General features: G+C 38.3%; 1 protein-coding gene across 1 annotated transcript in view; it reads right to left on the bottom strand.

Annotated features, from left to right (window-relative positions):
* org-1 (T-box transcription factor 1) overlaps positions 1 to 20,000 on the bottom strand; it is a 276,894-nt gene that overhangs the window by 171,027 nt on the left and 85,867 nt on the right. The window contains exon 2 of the mRNA XM_076186541.1: positions 13,073 to 13,613. Within this exon, the coding sequence (XP_076042656.1) occupies positions 13,073 to 13,613 (541 nt within the window). The remainder of the gene's footprint in view (positions 1 to 13,072; positions 13,614 to 20,000) is intronic.

The raw sequence follows: 20,000 nt of genomic DNA, 5'->3' as shown, positions 1-20,000 counted from the left end.
GTCTATCAACACCGTATCACCTGGTACAAGGATTATGACGTCATCACAAGCACTGTATGACGTCACTAATCAGACCTCACAACCCAAGTGGCGCCTTCTGAGTTGTTGAATAGTTTATCAATAAACAAAAAGATAAATAAATGAATAAATAATTAATTCAATTAATCAATAAATAAACCTAGTTGAATTATTACTACGTTCTATTTATCTATTTTCTTATTTGATTTATTTGTTTATCTATTTATTTATCTGTATTTATTTATTTTCCATTTATATATTTATCTATTTGTCTTGCTAGATCAGTGGGAGGTATTGGTTTGGGTCGGAATTATTCATTTGATCGTTATCATAATCATGACGATAGTACAGAATGAATTATTATGAAACTTTTAGAAAAGGTGAACTATGGTATGTATAAGACCATATAAGTAAAAACAAGGAACCGAAAGACCAAAATAATATGTTTTTTATTTCAATGCATATCTGATTCAATTTAAATATTTACCTTATTTTTCAATCATATTCATACATCATCACTGAAAAAAGTCTAACATACTCCAAACTCGAACTAGGGAATCTCTCATACTAGTTACAGTCGCACGCAACAAAACAATAAGAAAATACATAGTCTGACCTTAGAAGGTCACCTACAAGGTCACAGATATCTAGAGGACCTTAACTTGAAAAAAGTTACAGATAGAGAGAAGTTTACTGGCATCAGTATACATGTACATAAAAGATAAAATAACAATAATATATATATATATATATATATATATATATATATATATATATATATATATATATATAGTATATATACACAAACACACACACGTACACATACACACACACACACATATATATATATATATATATATATATATATATATGTATGTATGTATGTATATATATAATGAACAAAATCAGCACTTAACCCCTCCCCACCCCCACCCCCACCCCAAACCCCCGAAAACTCAATTCCCTCCTCATTCCACCTCAGGCTTATCTACCTCATAATCAGTTGGTCCACACTTAGACTAGACTCCGTCTTATCTATCTTATGATTTGCTGTTCGGTACTTAGAGTAGATTCCGTCTAACCAAAAGGTGTCTGCGAGGCGGTTAAGGACTCGACAGACGAGTTTTGTTGACAAACTCGGTTTTTACTCGTGGAGTCCCGTCGCGTCGCGCCGGGCGAAGAATTTTAATGTGAGTATCCCGCCCCTAACGAGCAGGGGAGTCATTAGGTGAGGGCATTGAGAGGGAGAAAGAGAGAGGAGAGAGAGAGAGAGAGAAAGAGAGAGAGAGAGAGAGACTAGTTGTAGACATGGTTTTTCTTCAGAAATATATGATACGTTGTCCATCTTTACATAACCATAGATAATTAATTATTGTGCTTTCTATTAGGAACTTCTCCGAAAAAAAAAATCTTACATATCTTATATTCCAAACGGAAACAATTTTCTATTATTGGAAAGTGCTTCCGGTGTGTGGTATTTTCTAAATTTCTTAACTTAGAGATGCCTAATATAGACAACTATTATAGAAACATAAAAACGTAAGTGAATATCATTATTTATCCACTGATTTGACGCAATTCAGGTGGACGGCATTTTGCAAAGTGAAATGTACACTGAACTTGTACAGACCACGTAGTAAGACATGACCGCGCGTCATCAGAAAGGACGCGTTGCGACCTTAGCGCACACCTACCTGTAATCATAAGTAATTCTTGACCCTTGCCGCTTTATCCCCGTGTGACCCAATTGCTGACCTAATTATGGTAATTACCCACCAGGGGTGATTGCCCATGCGGTATATATATCGGCTCCTGGCCACATGTGGAGTAAGAACATAAGAACATACGAATGAAGGAGACTGCAAGAGACCATAAGACCTACGTTAGGCAGTTCCATGTCCATTACCATCTGTCATTCCCATCCATGAAATTGTCTAACCTTTTCTTAAAACAACCGATAGTTTCAGCGCTCACTGAATAGTTACTAAGTCTATTCCATTCGTTGACCACCCTATTAGTAAACCATTTCTTGCCTATTACCTTCTTAGATCTAAATTTGTCCAATTTAAGTTCATTCCTGTGGAGGCATTTCTACTTCCCGTTTTGGGGAGTGTTTTGCTCTCAACACTTAATGTCAAATTGGGTCAGTTACAACTTACAAATAAAGGAGATGAACTTAACTTGACCTCTTTCTACTCTGTAGCCTACACCGGTAACAAACATCTTACCGATGCAGTCACACGTAACAGCGTACAAGCTTTCTAAACTCACCTGGACAAACAGCAAAACATAACATTCCGAGCCAGCTGTGGACCAGCTGCCATCGAGCTGTCAAAAATTTCCCTTGTTTTTCCGCTGTGTGTACTTAAGACTGTAGGGATGTGCATGCATACACACACGTGCATGTAAAATAAACTGGACAAGGGCATGCACAAACAAACACACACACACACACACACACACACGCACACATACATATACACACACACACACACACACACACACACACACACACCGATGGAGACAATGATAGACGGAGAGAGAGAGAGAGAGAGAGAGAGAGAGAGAGAGAGAGAGAGAGAGAGAGAGAGAGAGAGAGAGAGAGAGAGAAAGAGAGAGAAAGAGAGAGAGAGAGAAAGGGAGAGAAAGAGAGAGAAATAGAGGAGACTAAAGAGGAAATCGAGTACATATTACTAAAAATAAAATCGTGAGGAGTTTTATTTCCAAAATTCATAAAGCCTTGTGGTTTCAGCCAGAATTTGGAGTTTTCTGCATTAGAAAACGGGATGTTGATGGCCCACGTCGCGAAAGAGCTAATTATGGTCTGCCAGGCAACCCCCACCAACCCCACCCCCACCCCCACCCCCACCCGCCTTCCTTTACTTTTCTTACTTCTTCCTTTCTTTCTTCTTCCTTTATCAATTACCTTGTTTTGCTTAAATCTCTATTTTTATTTCTCTCATCCTTCTTCCTTCTTTAATTTCTCGTCGTTTCTTATTCTGTTTTTAACTCTTTCTTGCGGTCTTTCCTTTTTCATTTCTTCTGCCATTTATTCTTTTTTTTTTTTTTTGTCTTCCCTCCTATTTTGTCTTCCCTATTTTTTGTCTTCCCTATTTGACATCCGTTTGTCTTTTTATCTTCTTTTCATTTTTTTTTTTTAGCTCTTTCTTTCATTTTCCCAGTCTCATGGTCTCGTCCATTCTGACTATCTCTTTGGCTCTGTTCACACTAGCGGTTTGAACCGCACGGAAACCGCGACGGTACCGCATAGTCAAGGAAAAAGTAAATGTACGGTTGTGGCTGAAAGTCTCCACTGACTTCAATCATAATTGAACTACCGCGGTTTGAACCGCGGTAGTTGAAACCGCTTGTGTGAATAGGCCTTACTCTCTGCATCCTACTTCTACAATCCTACACCAACCACATCTTCATATGCTGGCCCTGCAGGATTTCCTCTCTTAAATTCATTATATTTCCGTCGCCATTTACCTCCAGTCTCACATCCCAGCCTCCTCCAGTTCCTCTTCATGACGTCCTCAGTTATCCTCTTTGATTTACCTCTCTCTTTCTCTCTCTCTCTCTTTCTCTCTCTCTCTCTCTCTCTATATATATATATATATATATATATATATATATATATATATATATATATATATATATATATATATATCTTTCCCACACTTTCACCATCCTAAATCAAAATAACATGTAAAGAATTACATGTAACACATCGATACAAAAATTCAGAACATGTAACACAGCACAACACCCAAGCGTCTGTGTATCAAGAATATATTGATCATAATACACGCTCATCCATGCTAAAAACACAAAAACACTTTCTAAAGAGAAAAAGAAATAGAATACAAGTACATATGTTTCTGCTTGGGCATTTGTATGGTAGTAGGTACGCACACAAGCACACAAACGCTTTTAGACACACGCACACACACACATACATACACACACACACACACACACACACACACACACACACACACACACACATACATACACACAAACACAATCACACACACATTCACACATACACACGCAATCACACACACATTCACACACATACAAACACACACATTTACATACACAGACACAAGCATATACACAAACACACACATACACACATACACACATACACACACACACACACACACACACACACACACTAGGTAACCTTGGCAACGAATGTGATGTATGGGTACCGACTCGGGGCCCCCATTAGTAAATAGTGGGTTGTTTGTCATTCTCAGCAACGGAGAGGAAAAAATTCCCAATTTCTGACGACTGGGCTCTTCCCGCAATGGAGAGAAATGTAAATTCATAACAAGGCGACAGACGGGGAAATGTGGACGAGGAGGAGGAGGAGGAAGAGGAGGAAGAAGAGGAGGAGGAGGAGGAGGAGGATATAAGTTTTTGTCTCGTTAGGGATAAGTATTTGAGGTAAGCGTTATTTCTTGACGGATATTACCTTAACGCACACACGCACACACACACACGCACACACACGCACACACACACACACACACACACACAGACACACACAGACACACTCACGTAGTATTTTGCTTAGTACCTGACTAATAAGGGAGATTACGATAATCAATCACATTCATTTGAAGATGATTTTATTTTTCAACAATAATTGTATTAGCCAATGAAGTAATAACTCTATCCTAATTTAGATATGAACACAAAAAAAAGGATTAAGGAATTGTGAAAAGATGCGTTTCAATAGAATTGGAAAATCACAAAATACAGGTAATGTAGTGGATACTCGTCAGATTAAGTAAAGGAGAGAAGGGAAGACAAAATAAAGAGAAGAGAATAAAAGAGAAGAAATGAAAAGAGAAGAGAAATGAAGAGAAGAAACGAGAAGAAAAGAGAAGAGAGAAGAAAAGAAAAGAAAAGAAAAGAGAAGAAAATAGAAGAAAAGATAAGAAAAAAGAAAAAAGAAAAAAGAGAAGAAAAGAGAATGGAAAAGAAGAGAAGTCCAGGGAGAGGAAAAGTAAATACGAAAAAGAGGAAAAGAAAAGAAGAAAAAGAGAAGTGAAGAGAAGAAAAATGAAGTAAAGAGAAGAGAGAAGAGAAGAGAGGGCCAGAGAGAGGAAGAGTAAGAAAGAAAAGGACAGAAAGTTGAAAGAAAAAGAAATTAGAAAAATAATTAAAATGAAAAAGAGAAAAGAGAAAGTAAATTGAAAGCGAAGAAGACAAAGAAAAGGGAAAAGAAGATGAAGAAGAAAAAAAGAAGAGAAAATAATTGCAAAAAGTGTGAGGAAAGCTGAGTTGGAGACACAAATGAAGAACAAAAATGACGAAAAGAAGAAGAAGAAAAAAAGAAAAAAAAGAAAACGAAAAAAGGAAAAGAAAAAAACGAAAACAAAAGAAAGAAATGGAGAAGAGCAAAGAGGATGAAACTGAGAAGAAGGGAAGGGCAGGGACGGGGGAGGAGAAGAGGAAGGGGAAGGAGAAGGGGAAGGGAAAGGAGAGGAGCAAGGGGAGGGGAAGGGGGAAGAGGAAAGGGAAGGAGGAAGGTGAAGGGAAAGGAGAGAAGGGGAAGGAGAAGGGAGAGGGCAGGGGAAGGGGAAGAGGAAGAGGAAGGAGAAGGGGAAGGGAAAGGAGAGGAGCAAGGGAAGGGGAAGGGGAAGAGGAAACGGAAGGGGGAAGGTGAAGGGAAAGGAGAGAAGGGGAAGGAGAAGGGAGAGGGAAGGGGAAGAGGAAGGGGCAGGGGGAGGAGAAGGAAAAGGAGAAGAGAAGTGGAAGGAGAAGGAGAATGAGAAGGGGAGAGGGAGGGGAAGGGGAAAGGGAGGGGAAGAGGAAGTGGAAGGAGAATGAGGACAACTGGTGGGGAAAGGTTAGGGAGGGAGGGTAAAGAGGAAGGAGGAATAGGTTAAGGAGAAGAGGAAGAGGAAGGAGAATGAGGGGAACGGAAGGAGAGGGGAAGGGGAAGGAGAAAGGGAAGGGGAAGGAGAAGGGGAAAGGGGGTCTTTGGAATGAGTGGATGGAGGGGTCTGGTGAGGGGGAGGGTAATGAGGAGGAGGAGGGGGAGGAGGAGGGAGAGGGGGGAGGGGGAGGAGGAGGGGGAGGAGGAGGGGGAGGGGGAGAGGGAAGGGGAGGGAGAAGAGTACCCAAATAGTTTGGGTATTGAGTGAAACCTGCCAGAGCTTGAGTTATGACCTCCATAATACCCTGACGGTGGTGGGTATGATTATTATACCCAAGAGAGAGGATCATACCCATTGAGGATCATACCTAACGAGGATCAGATCCTGTGTGAGCGAAGATAGTACTTCACTTTTAGGATCAAGTATGATATATGGGGTCAAAATTGGGATGAAGAGAAAAAAATCTCTAGTCAAAAATGAAGAACGATAATTAGATAAATTATAATTAAGGAGTATTGTACTGATGACAATGACAATAGCAAGAACATTAACAACAATAACAATGACAAAAATGAAGTTGATAATAGGACTAATGGCAACAATAACAGAAATAACGACAACAATGGGGATGAAAATGACACTGACAAAATCAACAATAACAATATAATAAAAACAACAATAATAAATAAGATAGAGGCAATATACACAGATAGAACTCGATAGACAAAGGGGACACAGTGACATAGAAGAGAAAAAGAGAGAGAGAAAGAGAGAGAGAGAAAGAGAGAGAGAGAGAGAGAGAGAGAGAGAGAGAGAAAGAGAGAGAGAGAGAGAGAGAGAGAGAGAGAGAGAGAGAGAGAGAGAGAGAGAGACGTTTGTTCCTCGCTCTAAAAGTAAGAACCCCTCGTTCAACCTTGAACAACGAAACCCCCCACTAACAATAGCTACCCTGGCACCAAGGGCACAGGTGACTTTTTTTTTTTTTTTTTCCCACACCCGTCAGATACCTTGTACTTTGATGTTTACATGGACAAGACCTCTGTAACTGCCATTAACTCGTTTATTTTTTTATTTCAAGTCTATTCATGGTCAACGGAACTCTCTGGGGGCTTAATAGACCACGCCCCCTTTCTTCCCCTGACCAATCACGGTCGCTTTTGCGAGTTGAGCCCGTGTGTTATCATGCATCTGTCAGCATGATGATCGTAAGCATAGATCGTACCTACATATACTTCGCTTTCTAAAAACATCATGTTCCCTTGTTATGCTCATTCTAATGTTATGCTCAGTCATGCTATGTTCTCTTATGTTATGCTCACTCATGTTATCATTCCCTGGTATGTTCTTTTATGTTCTCTAATGTTATGTTACTTAATGTTATTCTCGCTTGTTCTCCATGTTCATGATATGGTCGTTCATGTTATGTTCTTTAACGTTATGCTCACGTATACTATGCTCACTAATGCTATTACCGCTTGTCATGCTTACTTATGCTATGCTCACCAATTTTATTATCGCTTGTCATTCTCATGTATGCTATGCTCACATATACTATGCTCACTAATGTTATTATCGTTTGTCATGCTCTTGTATGCTATGCTCACTTATGCTATGCTCACCAATTTTATTACCACTTGTCATGCTCATGTATGCTATCCTCACTTATGCTATGAACACGAATGTTATCATCACCTGTTATGCTCACTTATACTATGCTCATTAATGTTATTATCGCTTGTTATGCTCACTTATGCTATGCTCACTAATGTTATTATCGCTTGTTATACTCATTTATTCTATGCTCAATGATGCTATGCCCACATATGTGATCATTGCTATTTCCATCTATGTTATGCCCGTTTGTGTTAGGGTTATTATTTGCAAACAAATTCATATATTTTAGGGAAAATTTACCATAGAGAAACATTTAGCTGTGAACACCCATACTATATTTTCTTTGTTAAAAAAAATAATAATATTTTTCCATTTTATTTGATTTCATTTGATTTTATAATTTTTTTTATTATTGTTACTTAATTATCTACTAATTTATTCACTTACTTTATTTCATTTATTTATCTTATCTTATTCTATTGTATTTATCTATTTTCATCTATTTATTTATTTCTATTTCATTTTATTTATCTATCTATATATCTTATTTCATTTTATTTTCATTTCTTTTTTACTATTATTATTTATCTATTTATCTATTTATATATTTTTCTTATTTGTTTATTTATTCATTTTGAGTCGGCGTTTCTTCTTGGAACCAAAAATAGCTAAATGGAAGAAGTTCATCCCCGCCGCCTCAATAAATGAATAAAATCGCCTGGCGGCAGCAACTGGAACAAAGACGACACGGAACGTCATTGTCAACATCTGCTTAAAGACACGACGGCACACTTTATATGCTTCATTCAGTCTAACGCCAAGGGATTCAAATCATTTGAGGGCGTGACCTCGCGTGGGAGGCTTTGGCACTCTAGGTGTGTGCCACAACGCTCCGTGCCATGTCGTACCGTGCCACGTCGTGCCATACAGTGCCGTGCCACGTCATGCAATGCCGCACCGTGACAAGTCGTGCCATGCCTCGCCGTGCCAGGTCGTGCCATGCGTGTCACATTGTGCCACGACGTGCCACGGCGCGCTGTGCCGTGGCACGTCGTGCCATCTAGACACACGATAGAGGCTGTTCCTTATTGGCCGCTCACCACCCCTGCCATTAAAACGCCATCAGGCCCTCCTCCCCCCTCCCCCTCCAACTTCTCACTCCACTGCTCCACTTCCTCCACGTGGTGACGTCCTCAGTGGATTTTATTCTGACTCACCGACAGATTTCATTTCAAGACCACCGTGTTCGTGTGTGTGTGTGTGTGTGTGTGTGTGTGTGTGTGTGTGTGTGTGTGTGTGTGTGTGTGTGTGTGTGTGTGTGTGTGTGTGTGTGTGTGTGTGTGTGTGTGTGTGTGTGTGTGTGTGTGTGTGTGTGTGTGTGTGTGTGTGTGTGTGTGTGTGTGTGTGTGTGTGTGTGTGTGTGTGTGTGTGTGTGTGTGTGTGTGTGTGTGTGTGTGTGTGTGTGTGTGTGTGTGTGTGTGTGTGTGTGTGTGTGTGTGTGTGTGTGTGTGTGTGTGTGTGTGTGTGTGTGTGTGTGTGTGAATAGTCTCCACTCAAAAAATTCTCCATTCAAAGAAAAATAATAAACAAATAAAAAAATAATAAAGAAAATTTCTGACCACTTTCCTATTGTCCTTCTGTTGTCTATGACAACTCTTCTTTGGTGTGATTTTGTACACACGGATAGAATCGCTGGTTATTGCTGATCAAATGCAAACTTCCCTTTTCATTTACCTTCCCCTCCCTCTTCCCCCTCCTCGTTTACCTCTTCCCCCAAATTGTCTTTCTAATTATCTCTCTCTCTCTCTCCAAGAGGAGTGCCCCTGCGGCAAAAAAGGCATGTCGAGTTATTTCATAACACACATATATACACAAATTATATATATATGTATATATATATATATATATATGTATGTATATGTGTATATACACACATATATTTATACATATATATATATATATATATATATATATATATATATATATATATATATATATATATATATATTTATTTATATATATATATATATATATATATATATATATGTGTGTGTGTGTGTGTGTGTGTGTGTGTGTGTGTGTGTGTGTGTGTGTGTGTGTGTGTGTGTGTATTCACTTGGTCTTTGGATCACGTGTTGGACTCGTGATCGACAGCTATTTCCCTCCTGGAAGAGAGCTCAGAGCTCGTAGGTCCGATCTATGGGTAATGCTATGACCTTGCACACACACACACCCCCAACTCCCCGCCCACGAGAGTTGGAGTGACACCCCTCAGCGCTGCGATACTGATATTGTTTCAGCCCCGGGCGAGGGTCGAACCCGGACCTCCGTAGTGGCAGGCCAGAGCTCTAACCACAGCGCCATGAGAGGTGTGTGTGTGTGTGTGTGTGTGTGTGTGTGTGTGTGTGTGTGTGTGTGTGTGTGTGTGTGTGTGTGTGTATACACACACACACAAACACAAAGAAAATGTATTTGTATATATATATATATATATATATATATATATATATATATATATATATATATATATATATATATGTATATATATATATACATATGTGTTTGTATTTCTGAGGATGAGTTTCCTGACTCGTGTAATTGCTGGAGAGTACCGTTATTTCATCTAATCAGGTTTGCGTCAGTTAGCGGTGCATTTGATTTATCATTATTTTCAATTTGAGGGATTCCGTCCTCTGACGTGAGTTTATTTCAGGATATGTTGTGTCCATCAGGAAGTAGTGACGGGGGGAGGGGCTGTTTACTCATTTGCCATCATAATCATATTTATTCTGAGTCAGAGGTTCAGTTGATTATACTTTGTGGGATTTGTCCTAGACCTTTGGTTGTTACACGCTGTGTGGTGCTTACCTACTTTAGGTTATTGGCTGTGTTGCGGTGCATCCTGGTATATGGACTTTTTGTCCATCTCGGTAGGTCGTTCATCTTTCTTATGTTTTTCTTATATACTCTCTTCGTGTTCGTTTTATTGTTGCATTATATACCTTTCTGTTATAACCTTTCAGTTTTGATCTTTCGCATTACGGGCGACGGGTAGCTAAATTGCATTGGAACTTCGCATTATTGTTAAGCTGGTTTACATGTTTTAGTGTAAAGATTTCTTTTGCTATGCTATTTTTGATGTAAGTGTTGATGTGTGAATTGTGTGATATGGGGTCCATCTGGAGTTATTTTCGGGTTATACCATGCTCAGTGTTTGTGAGGTGCAACTTTTGTATTTTTTGTTAATGTAATGGTTACCGGGGGTCACTTAACCCAGTGTACGAGGGAGACCCCCATTTTATATAGATTTCCTTTTGCTACCATTGTATTACCCTGAAGACGAACCCTGGACATGGTTCGAAACGTAGGAATAAATTTCAAACGAGTCCAGTGTGTACCTTCTTCCAAAACATGGTTCCTGGACTCCAGCTCTTCACGAATATATATATATATATATACATTTACACACGCACATATATATATATGTATATACACATGTGTGTTATTCACCATGGTCTTGGATTACGTGTTGGACTCGTGATCGATAGCTATTTCCCTCCAGGAAGAGATCTCAGAGCTCATATATGATCTTACACGCACACACACCTCAACTCCCCACCCACAGGAGTTGGAGTAACAACCCGCAGCGCAGCGATACTGAAATTATTTCAACCCTGGGCGGGATTCGAACCCGGGCCGCCGTAGTGGCAACCGGGAATTCTACCAACTGCACTACGAGCTGTGTGTATGTGTGTGTGTGTGTGTGTGTGTGTGTGTGTGTGTGTGTGTGTGTGTGTGTGTGTGTGTGTGTGTGTGTGTGTGTGTGTGTGTGTGTGTGTGTGTGTGTGTGTGCGCGCACGTGTGCCTGTTTATAGGTAGATATATAGATACATACTCAAATATAGACAGATATATAGATATGCAGAGTGTGCTACTGATATTAACATACAGATAAGAATATAGATACACAGACCACAACCCTCACAACCCGATTCATGACTTCTAAACCACTCCTCTTCCTCCTCCTCCTCCTCCTCCTCCTCCTCCTTCTCCTCCTCTTCCTCCTCCTCACTCGTCACCACTTAAGATCAAAGGATTCGAGACTGAAGCTCAACTCTGATTTTGTCATTTTATTTGATCTTTTTATCATTATCTAGTTTACTTTTTTTTTTTTTAGTGCTTGGGGCAGACATATGATACAATTAGCATTTTGAGCCAAATGGCGCCACTCTTTACATATTTCATTCTCTTTGACATCAGAAGTCCGAAACTCACCGCTTCCCCCTCCACCCCCGCCGAAGTCGCTCAGGGATGAAAAGTCCGAGATCAACTCCTGATTATGGAGTCGGTACCTATCGAAACGTTGAGAATGAATATGCCAAAACGTTCTCATGGGTTTTGTCATTTTATTTAATATATCTGTCTTTTGTTTTGTTTAATTTTGTTACTCGCCAGGCGATTTTCTTCAGCTTTGAGGATGACCTTTGCTGCATTTCACGGTTTTCTACTGTTTATTCTAACTGCCGTCAGACGATTTCATTCTCACGGTAATTCTTTCTCACTATTCTCACGTCATTTCGTTCGCATTCCCGCTTTCATGGCCTTCACCTATTCTACTCGTTTATGCTCGTGGGTTCCTGTTGTTGTTATTTTCATTACCAGTGGTCATAACACCAGAGTTAGCCTAAGCGCAGACGACACAGGCGAAGTAGCACAGAGCAAAGGCAGACTAGACTTCCTGTTGCTGAATGTAGGTACAGTTTGAACTTCTCTCACGCTGGAAATGATTCTCGGTGTACTACCTCAGCATTTTAAGAGAAAGAGGAATTGAAAATGTACTTCAGTTCAGCAACAGGAAGTCTGCCTTTGATCTGTGCTGTGTCGCCTGTGTCACCTGTGTCATCTGTGTCTCATTTTGACCTTAGGCTTACGAAAGAAAACGTCTGCCCTTTCGGGTTCTCGTCCCTCCTTCCCGAATATGTTGTGGTTATACCTGTCTGCTCCCAGTGTTATGCAGACGAAGAGAAGTGGTTTAATGTAATATCCTCACTTCAGCCCAGAATACAATGGAGAGAAAAGAAAATATACCACCATATCATATGTACCTTGGATATAATTTTATTACACATTGGTAGACATTCCCTCCCCCACCCACAAAACAAATCTTATACTTACAGAAAGCAAAATGTACCGCCTTTTTATATATACCTTAAATCTCATTTATTACACATGTTTTTAGAACTCGGCCATAAAAATCAATATTTCTAGAACTCTCCCCTCAATATATATATATATATATATATATATATATATATATATATATACATATATATATATATATATATATATATATATATATATATATATACACATATATATGTATATATATATACACACATTTTCATTACTTGCCCCCGATACCAACCCACCTTAAAGAAATCTTCATATTTTTAACTTGCCTCGCACCTCAAAAGAAAATAAATAAGAAAATAAATAAATGAATAAATAAATCTTACATTAGAGTCCATTTTGACAGCACTCACCTTCCAGCCTTGGTGACGATCATCTCCGTGCCGAGGTCGTTGAACTCGTCCCAAAGCGCCTTCATCTCCAAGGTTGCAGAAACTCCCAGAAGCTTTGGATGCAGAGGTTTCTTCTCATGCTGCTGTTGATGCTGCTGTTGATGCTGCTGCTGCTGCTGCTGTTGGTGCTGTTGATGCTGCTGCTGCTGCTGTTGCTGTTGCTGTTGCTGGTGACCCTGCCCTCTCCCGACACCGCCACCTCCTCCTCCACCGTTCCCTCCTCCCCCTCCACCCCCTCCTCCCCCTCCATTTCCAGAACTGGCCTGATGGTGTTGCTGTTGTTGCTGTTGCTGTTGCTGTTGCATTTGCTGTTGCATTTTATCGTTGCCCATCTCCTCCTTGACATCCTTGACCGGAGGAGACTCTGGGGAGGAGAGGCGGTCCTTGCCCATGGAGGAGGAGGAGGAGGAGACCGAGGACGTGGAGACCAGGTGGGGGAAGGCGGAGGCGGTGGCGGAGGTGCCGAAGTCATCGCGACCTTTGCCCGCCGTCAGAAGACATGCTGGAAAGGCAAGAAAGAACAAAGTTCTCTTAGCTGGAAGTCCTGGAACACGGCATACAGCACTTACTGTTATTCATTTTTTGGGTTACAAAAATTAAATCTGTAATTAACTTACAACTGCAATTTACCTAAATTTGTAATCTAATTAAATCTCCATTTATCTAAATTTGCAATTTACTTAAATATGCAATTTACTCAAACCTGCAATTTACTCAAATCTACAATTTACTTAAATCTTCAATTTACTTAAACCTACAATTTATCTAAATCTGTAATTTACTTAAATATGCATTTTACTTAGATAAGCAATTTACGAAAATGAAATGGGCATGGTTGGAATTTCTTGCTCGGAGTGGCTTTTAAATCATGGAGACACACAGGTACCAAGTTCTGGAGAACAGTCCTTATAAAGGAAGACATACATATATATGTAGATAGATGGATAGATAGAGAAATGGTGGAAAATAAAAAGAATAATAAAAGAGATAAAGAGACAAGGACATAAAACATGTAAAAAGATATTAAGCCACATTGATGACCATACACATATGCATACAAACACATATATAAATACAGTATGTGTATATATATATATATATATACATATACATATATACTGTATATATATATATATATATATATATATATATATATATATATATATATACATATACATATATACTGTATATATATATTTATATATATTATATATATATATATATATATATATATATACATATATATATACATACATATATATATACATACAAATATATATATATACATATATATATACATATATATATATATAGAGAGAGAGAGAGAGAGAGAGAGAGAGAGAGAGAGAGAGAGAGAGAGAGAGAGAGAGAGAGAGAGAGAGAGAGAGAGAGAGAGAGAGAGAGAGAGAGAAAGAGAGAGCGAGAGAAGAGAGCAAATTAACAAGAATGATAACGTTCCGAACATCCGATTTTTACAGAAACGTTCCATCTTCATTTCATCCAACACACAAGGAATCCCCCTAAAACACACACACACACAAACACACACACACACACACACACACACACACACACACACACACACACACACACACACACACACACACACACACACACACACACACACACATACATATACACACGGGAAAGATACGTGGAGGTATTATGTTTGCCTGGGAGGGGTAACACAAGAATCACTCACAGGGGAGATAGGCACTGAGGCCGGACGTTTGACTGACACAACGTAAACACTAAGGTGGGAGGTGGGAGGGGATAGTGGGACGGGAGAGCGGGAGTAGGAGGCGAGGGGAGAGGGACGGGACGGAAAGGGGAAGAGAGGGGAAGGGCGACGAGAGAGGAAATTGAGGGGGCGGGGATAGAAGGTTGGTGTTTTGTGGTATTTAGCTTACGTAGACATTTTCACTGATAAATGCCTGTTCATCTATTTTAGTGTATGTGCATTTGCCGGGTTTCGATGTGAATGGGGGAAATCAAAGGGAACTAGAGGGTTATGAACCATCTCAAAGGATTACAAAGGCGGAGCATGCCGATAGGAGACCTTTTGGTCCATATCTAGGTCGGATGCGAAAAAAAATCATAATACTGAAATAATAAATAAAAACTATAATAATGTAAATAACAAATAAAACACATAAATAAATGCATAGGTATAGTTAAATAATAAACAAACAGGTAAATAGTAAATCTCAATTAATATTTTTACTACAGAGACTATATATATATATATATATATATATATATATATATATATATATATATATATATATATATATATATATATACGATCATTTTTATGACAGTTGCATGCAGGATTCGAACCCACTGCACTCGGCCATCCGTAGATTACCGTAACAGCGCCCTAGACCACTACACCACAGAAGCTATAAAATCCTTGAAACCTGGAATCGAACTGATTCCCGAGGGAAGGAAGATCACTTATTTCGGCGATCCGAATTCCTGTTTTACGGGTCGCCGAAATAAATGATCTTCCTCCCCTCGGCAATCAGACCGATTCCAGGTTTCAAGGTTTTTTTAGCTTATTTGGTGTAGGGGTCTAGGGCGCTGTTACGGTAATCTACGGATGGCCGAGTGCAATGGGTTCGAATCCTGCATGCAACTGTCATAAAAATTATTGGATTTATGTCCCTGTTATTAGCAAATTTCTCTCATCTATATATATATATATATATATATGTATATATATATATATATATATATATATATAAAATATATAAAATACTTATCAATATACTTATCAATATATATATACATATATATATGTATATATATATATATATATATTTATATATATATATATATATATATATATATATATATGACTGATGAAAAATGTATTAGCACATTTGTAAATAAAAACTAAAACCACAGTCGGAACAGAAGAGAAAATGGAAACGGAAAAGAGAGTTCAGCAGTGTTCCAGCATTCCAAGCATTTGAGTCAGTTTAATCACCCTCTCGACTGGGACAAAGCTGATCTCATTTATAAATCTGGTTGTGAGTTCAGGAGGTAGATGATGGGATCCACATTAATAGAATAAATTCCTGAAATGAAAACTTCAAAGGGGCAGTGGTCTCCGGACATAATATCAGGACTTTTGATCACCAACATCGTCAACAGGCATCTTCCACCTGACCCCACACCGCATGACTCCAAGGTCACCATTCCAGCAAGGTCAGGTGTCCTATAGTCCTTCCCATGTCCCTCCTTCTGTAAGAGAGGGCTTTATAAGTATAGTACCCTCCTCTCCTTCTGTACTACAGTCGAAATATAAAAACTCACCGTTTGCAGTTTTTTTTCTGCTCCGACATTGGTTTCAGTTTTAACATGTATATACTATATATATGTATGCATACACACACACACACAAATATATATATATATATATATATATATATATATACATATATATAATATATATGTAAATATATATGTATATATATATATATTACATATATATATACACATATATGAACATATATATATATATATATATATTATATACATATACATATGTATATATATTATATATACATATATATGTAATATATATATAATATATGTAATATATACATATATATATGTGTATATATATATACATATATACATACATACATATATATATATATATATATATATATATATATATATACATATATATATATATATATTTCATTTGGTATCCACCTAGCGATTTCATTCAGCTGAGATAAGAAAAATGATAGTAGATAGCGGTCAAAAGCTTCAGCGCAAAGTGAATAGGACGGGTGGACGGGTGGCGGCGGCGGAGGAGGCCCCTCGCGCTCGCTCGCTCGCTCGCTCTGTCATCCGGACGAGGTGAGAGAAATACTCCAAGTAGGTACAGATGTGCAGAGCGAAAACTAAAACAAGACTCTCTCTCTCTCTCTCTCTCTCTCTCTCTCTCTCTCTCTCTCTCTCTATCTATCTATCTATCTCGCTCTCTTTTTCACCGTCTTTCTCTCCCTCTCTCCTTCTCTCTCTCTCTCTCTCTCTATCTATCTATCTCTCCCGTGTGTGTGTGTGTGTGTGTGTGTGTGTGTGTGTGTGTGTGTGTGTGTGTGTGTGTGTGTGTGTGTGTGTGTGTGTGTGTGTGTGTGTGTGTGTGTGTGTGTGTGTGTGTGTGTGTGTGTGTGTGTGTGTGTGTGTGTGTGTGTGTGTGTGTGTGTGTGTGTGTGTGTGTGTGTGTGATCTCTAACTCTCCAGACACAAAAGAACTGAATTATTGACAGATGATTGCTCTGGAGACGAGGGTGGGGGAGTGATGGGGTTTGGTGGAGGATGATGGGGGATCTATTCTTTTATGATTGGGGGAGGTGAAAGGACAAGAATGGTGGAGAAAAGTGACTTCATGTTACCGAAATAAACGAAGACATCAATAAACATATTTCTTTTCTTTTCTTTCCATTTTTCCAAGTACATATATTCTTCTGTTTGCACTGCCATTATCTCAACTGTACTTTTGAAGGATTGTCATGAGATCATCCTTGCTTTGTGACTGGGCTTTCGTCTAGATTCTTGTGGAGTAATTTCTATCTCGGTCCTTTCTGAATCTAGTACAGAGAAGAAGTCAAGAGAAGCCCTGATAACTTTTTTTTTTTTGCAAAAACAACAAAACAATAATAATGATAATAAACCAATATTGTTACTCGAACTTCTGGACTTCTAGTTATGAGCACAGCTTGCTAACTACTGGTCCACGACGACTTCCATCAAGAGCAGAGAGAAAAAATTAGAAAATATATATATATATATATATATATATATATATATATATATATATATATATATGCAGAAAAACCACCAAGGAAAATAACAAAATGATGACCGAGCGCTTTCGTCTATTCAGACATCCTCAGGGTACATACAATGAATATACATACATGATTATATATCAAAAGTAGCATTTAAGAACTCCAATACAGTTACAAGCCTTTTAACTAAAAACTCTCCTGAAAAGGAAGAAGGATGTATCTATTCAATTCCATGTAAAAATTGTGACAAATGCTATATAGGTCAGATTGGAAAAGAATTAAAAGTAATGTTAAAACATCATCAGTATAGCGTCAGGAGTGGTCAAATTTCTATCGCATTATTTGTTCATTTAAGGGATTTTAATCATTTCATTACTTGGGAGGGTACCAAAGATATTGTTAGAAATAAGTCATATTTGACTAGAAATAAAGTATAATCCAGTCTGATTAAAGATGCATTTGTCAACAACTTAAACTTAAATCAAAGAATGTACAAACTTTATCATTTTACTTTTAAAAATGTGGTGGCCCAAACGTCCGCTGTCACGAACGGTTTAGGTTACCCATGAGAGACTCCCTCACAACCTTTTCCTGTTCCTATCCATAGTCTCCCACTTTGTATATATACTCATGTGTGCATATTCATTGTACGTACCCTAACGAAATAGACGAAAGCGCTCAGTTATCATTTTGTTATTTTCCTCGGTGGTTTTTCTGCATTTTTAGATTCACGAGTCCATGTGATTTCTCATGCATGTATACACACACACACACACACACACACACACACACACACATATATATATATATATATATATAGAGATATATATAGATATATATATATATATATATATACATATACACCAAGGCCTGCTATTATAATAGTAGCCCTTGATATATACACATATATACATACATACATTATATATATATATGTATATGTATATGTATATGTGTATATATAATGTTCATACATATATTCCAGCTACCGCCTGGCGATTTTAACCAGCTAAGAGACTTCTCCCTCTTCCCCCGTCCCTACGGCGTTTAAGACTGAATCAGAATAAACCCAATGTTTAGTTCCCTTACAAGACATCAAACATTTACACAAACCTCGTTTTATCAATCGTCGCCCAATATGTCCCCGGCCCATGTTGATACCCAACTTACGGCGCCATATTTCAGCTCAAAAAGCCAACGTGCTCCTCGTGGTGATTCGTGGCCTGTTGAAGAATGGTGGCCCATTTTCCTGGTGCGCGATCTCAAGAACGTTCCCTTAAGGCCTTAAGGTCGCTCTAAGACGCTTTCAAGCTGTATGTCTGTCTGTCTGCATTTCTGTTTTTCTCTCTGTCTATCTGTTTGTTTGGCAGAGGATAACAGTGATGCATTTCATATATACATATATATATATATATAATATATATATATATATATATATATATATATATATATATATATACATATATGTACATATGCAGAAAAAAACACCAGGGAATATAATAAAATGATGACCGAGCGCTTTTGTTTATTTAGACACCCTCAGGGTACATACAGCCACAAACACACACACGCACACACACACATATATTATATTATATATATATATATATATATATAACATATATATAATATATATATATATACATATACATATATATATATATATATATGTATATACATATACATATATATATATACATATATATGCATACACACACACATCCATATTATATATATATATATATATACGTATGTATATATATATATATATATAATATATATATATATATATATATATATATATATATATATATACACACATTGTATGACAGTAGTCATGAGCTTCACAATGAGCCCTTCTCCGCCATCAACGCCAGCTTCTGTGCAGTGTGGCGGCGACACCATTTCTCCCTCAACTCCTCCATGACCATAATCACGTGACCATCCAGGCGTGATTGTCACTCCTCGCCGGGAGACCACAGCACGTGGCAGTGCCACGACTCCCCCACTCCCCCATCCCACTCCCCCACACGTCGCGACGACACATCCCCACATATGAAGTCCCCATGAGACCTCCA

The sequence above is a fragment of the Oratosquilla oratoria genome, chromosome 6 (genome assembly GCF_046742065.1).
Source record: "Oratosquilla oratoria isolate Oo_2021 chromosome 6, ASM4674206v1, whole genome shotgun sequence".
NCBI lineage: Eukaryota > Metazoa > Arthropoda > Malacostraca > Stomatopoda > Squillidae > Oratosquilla > Oratosquilla oratoria.
This window is presented reverse-complemented; position numbering and strand designations above follow the sequence as displayed.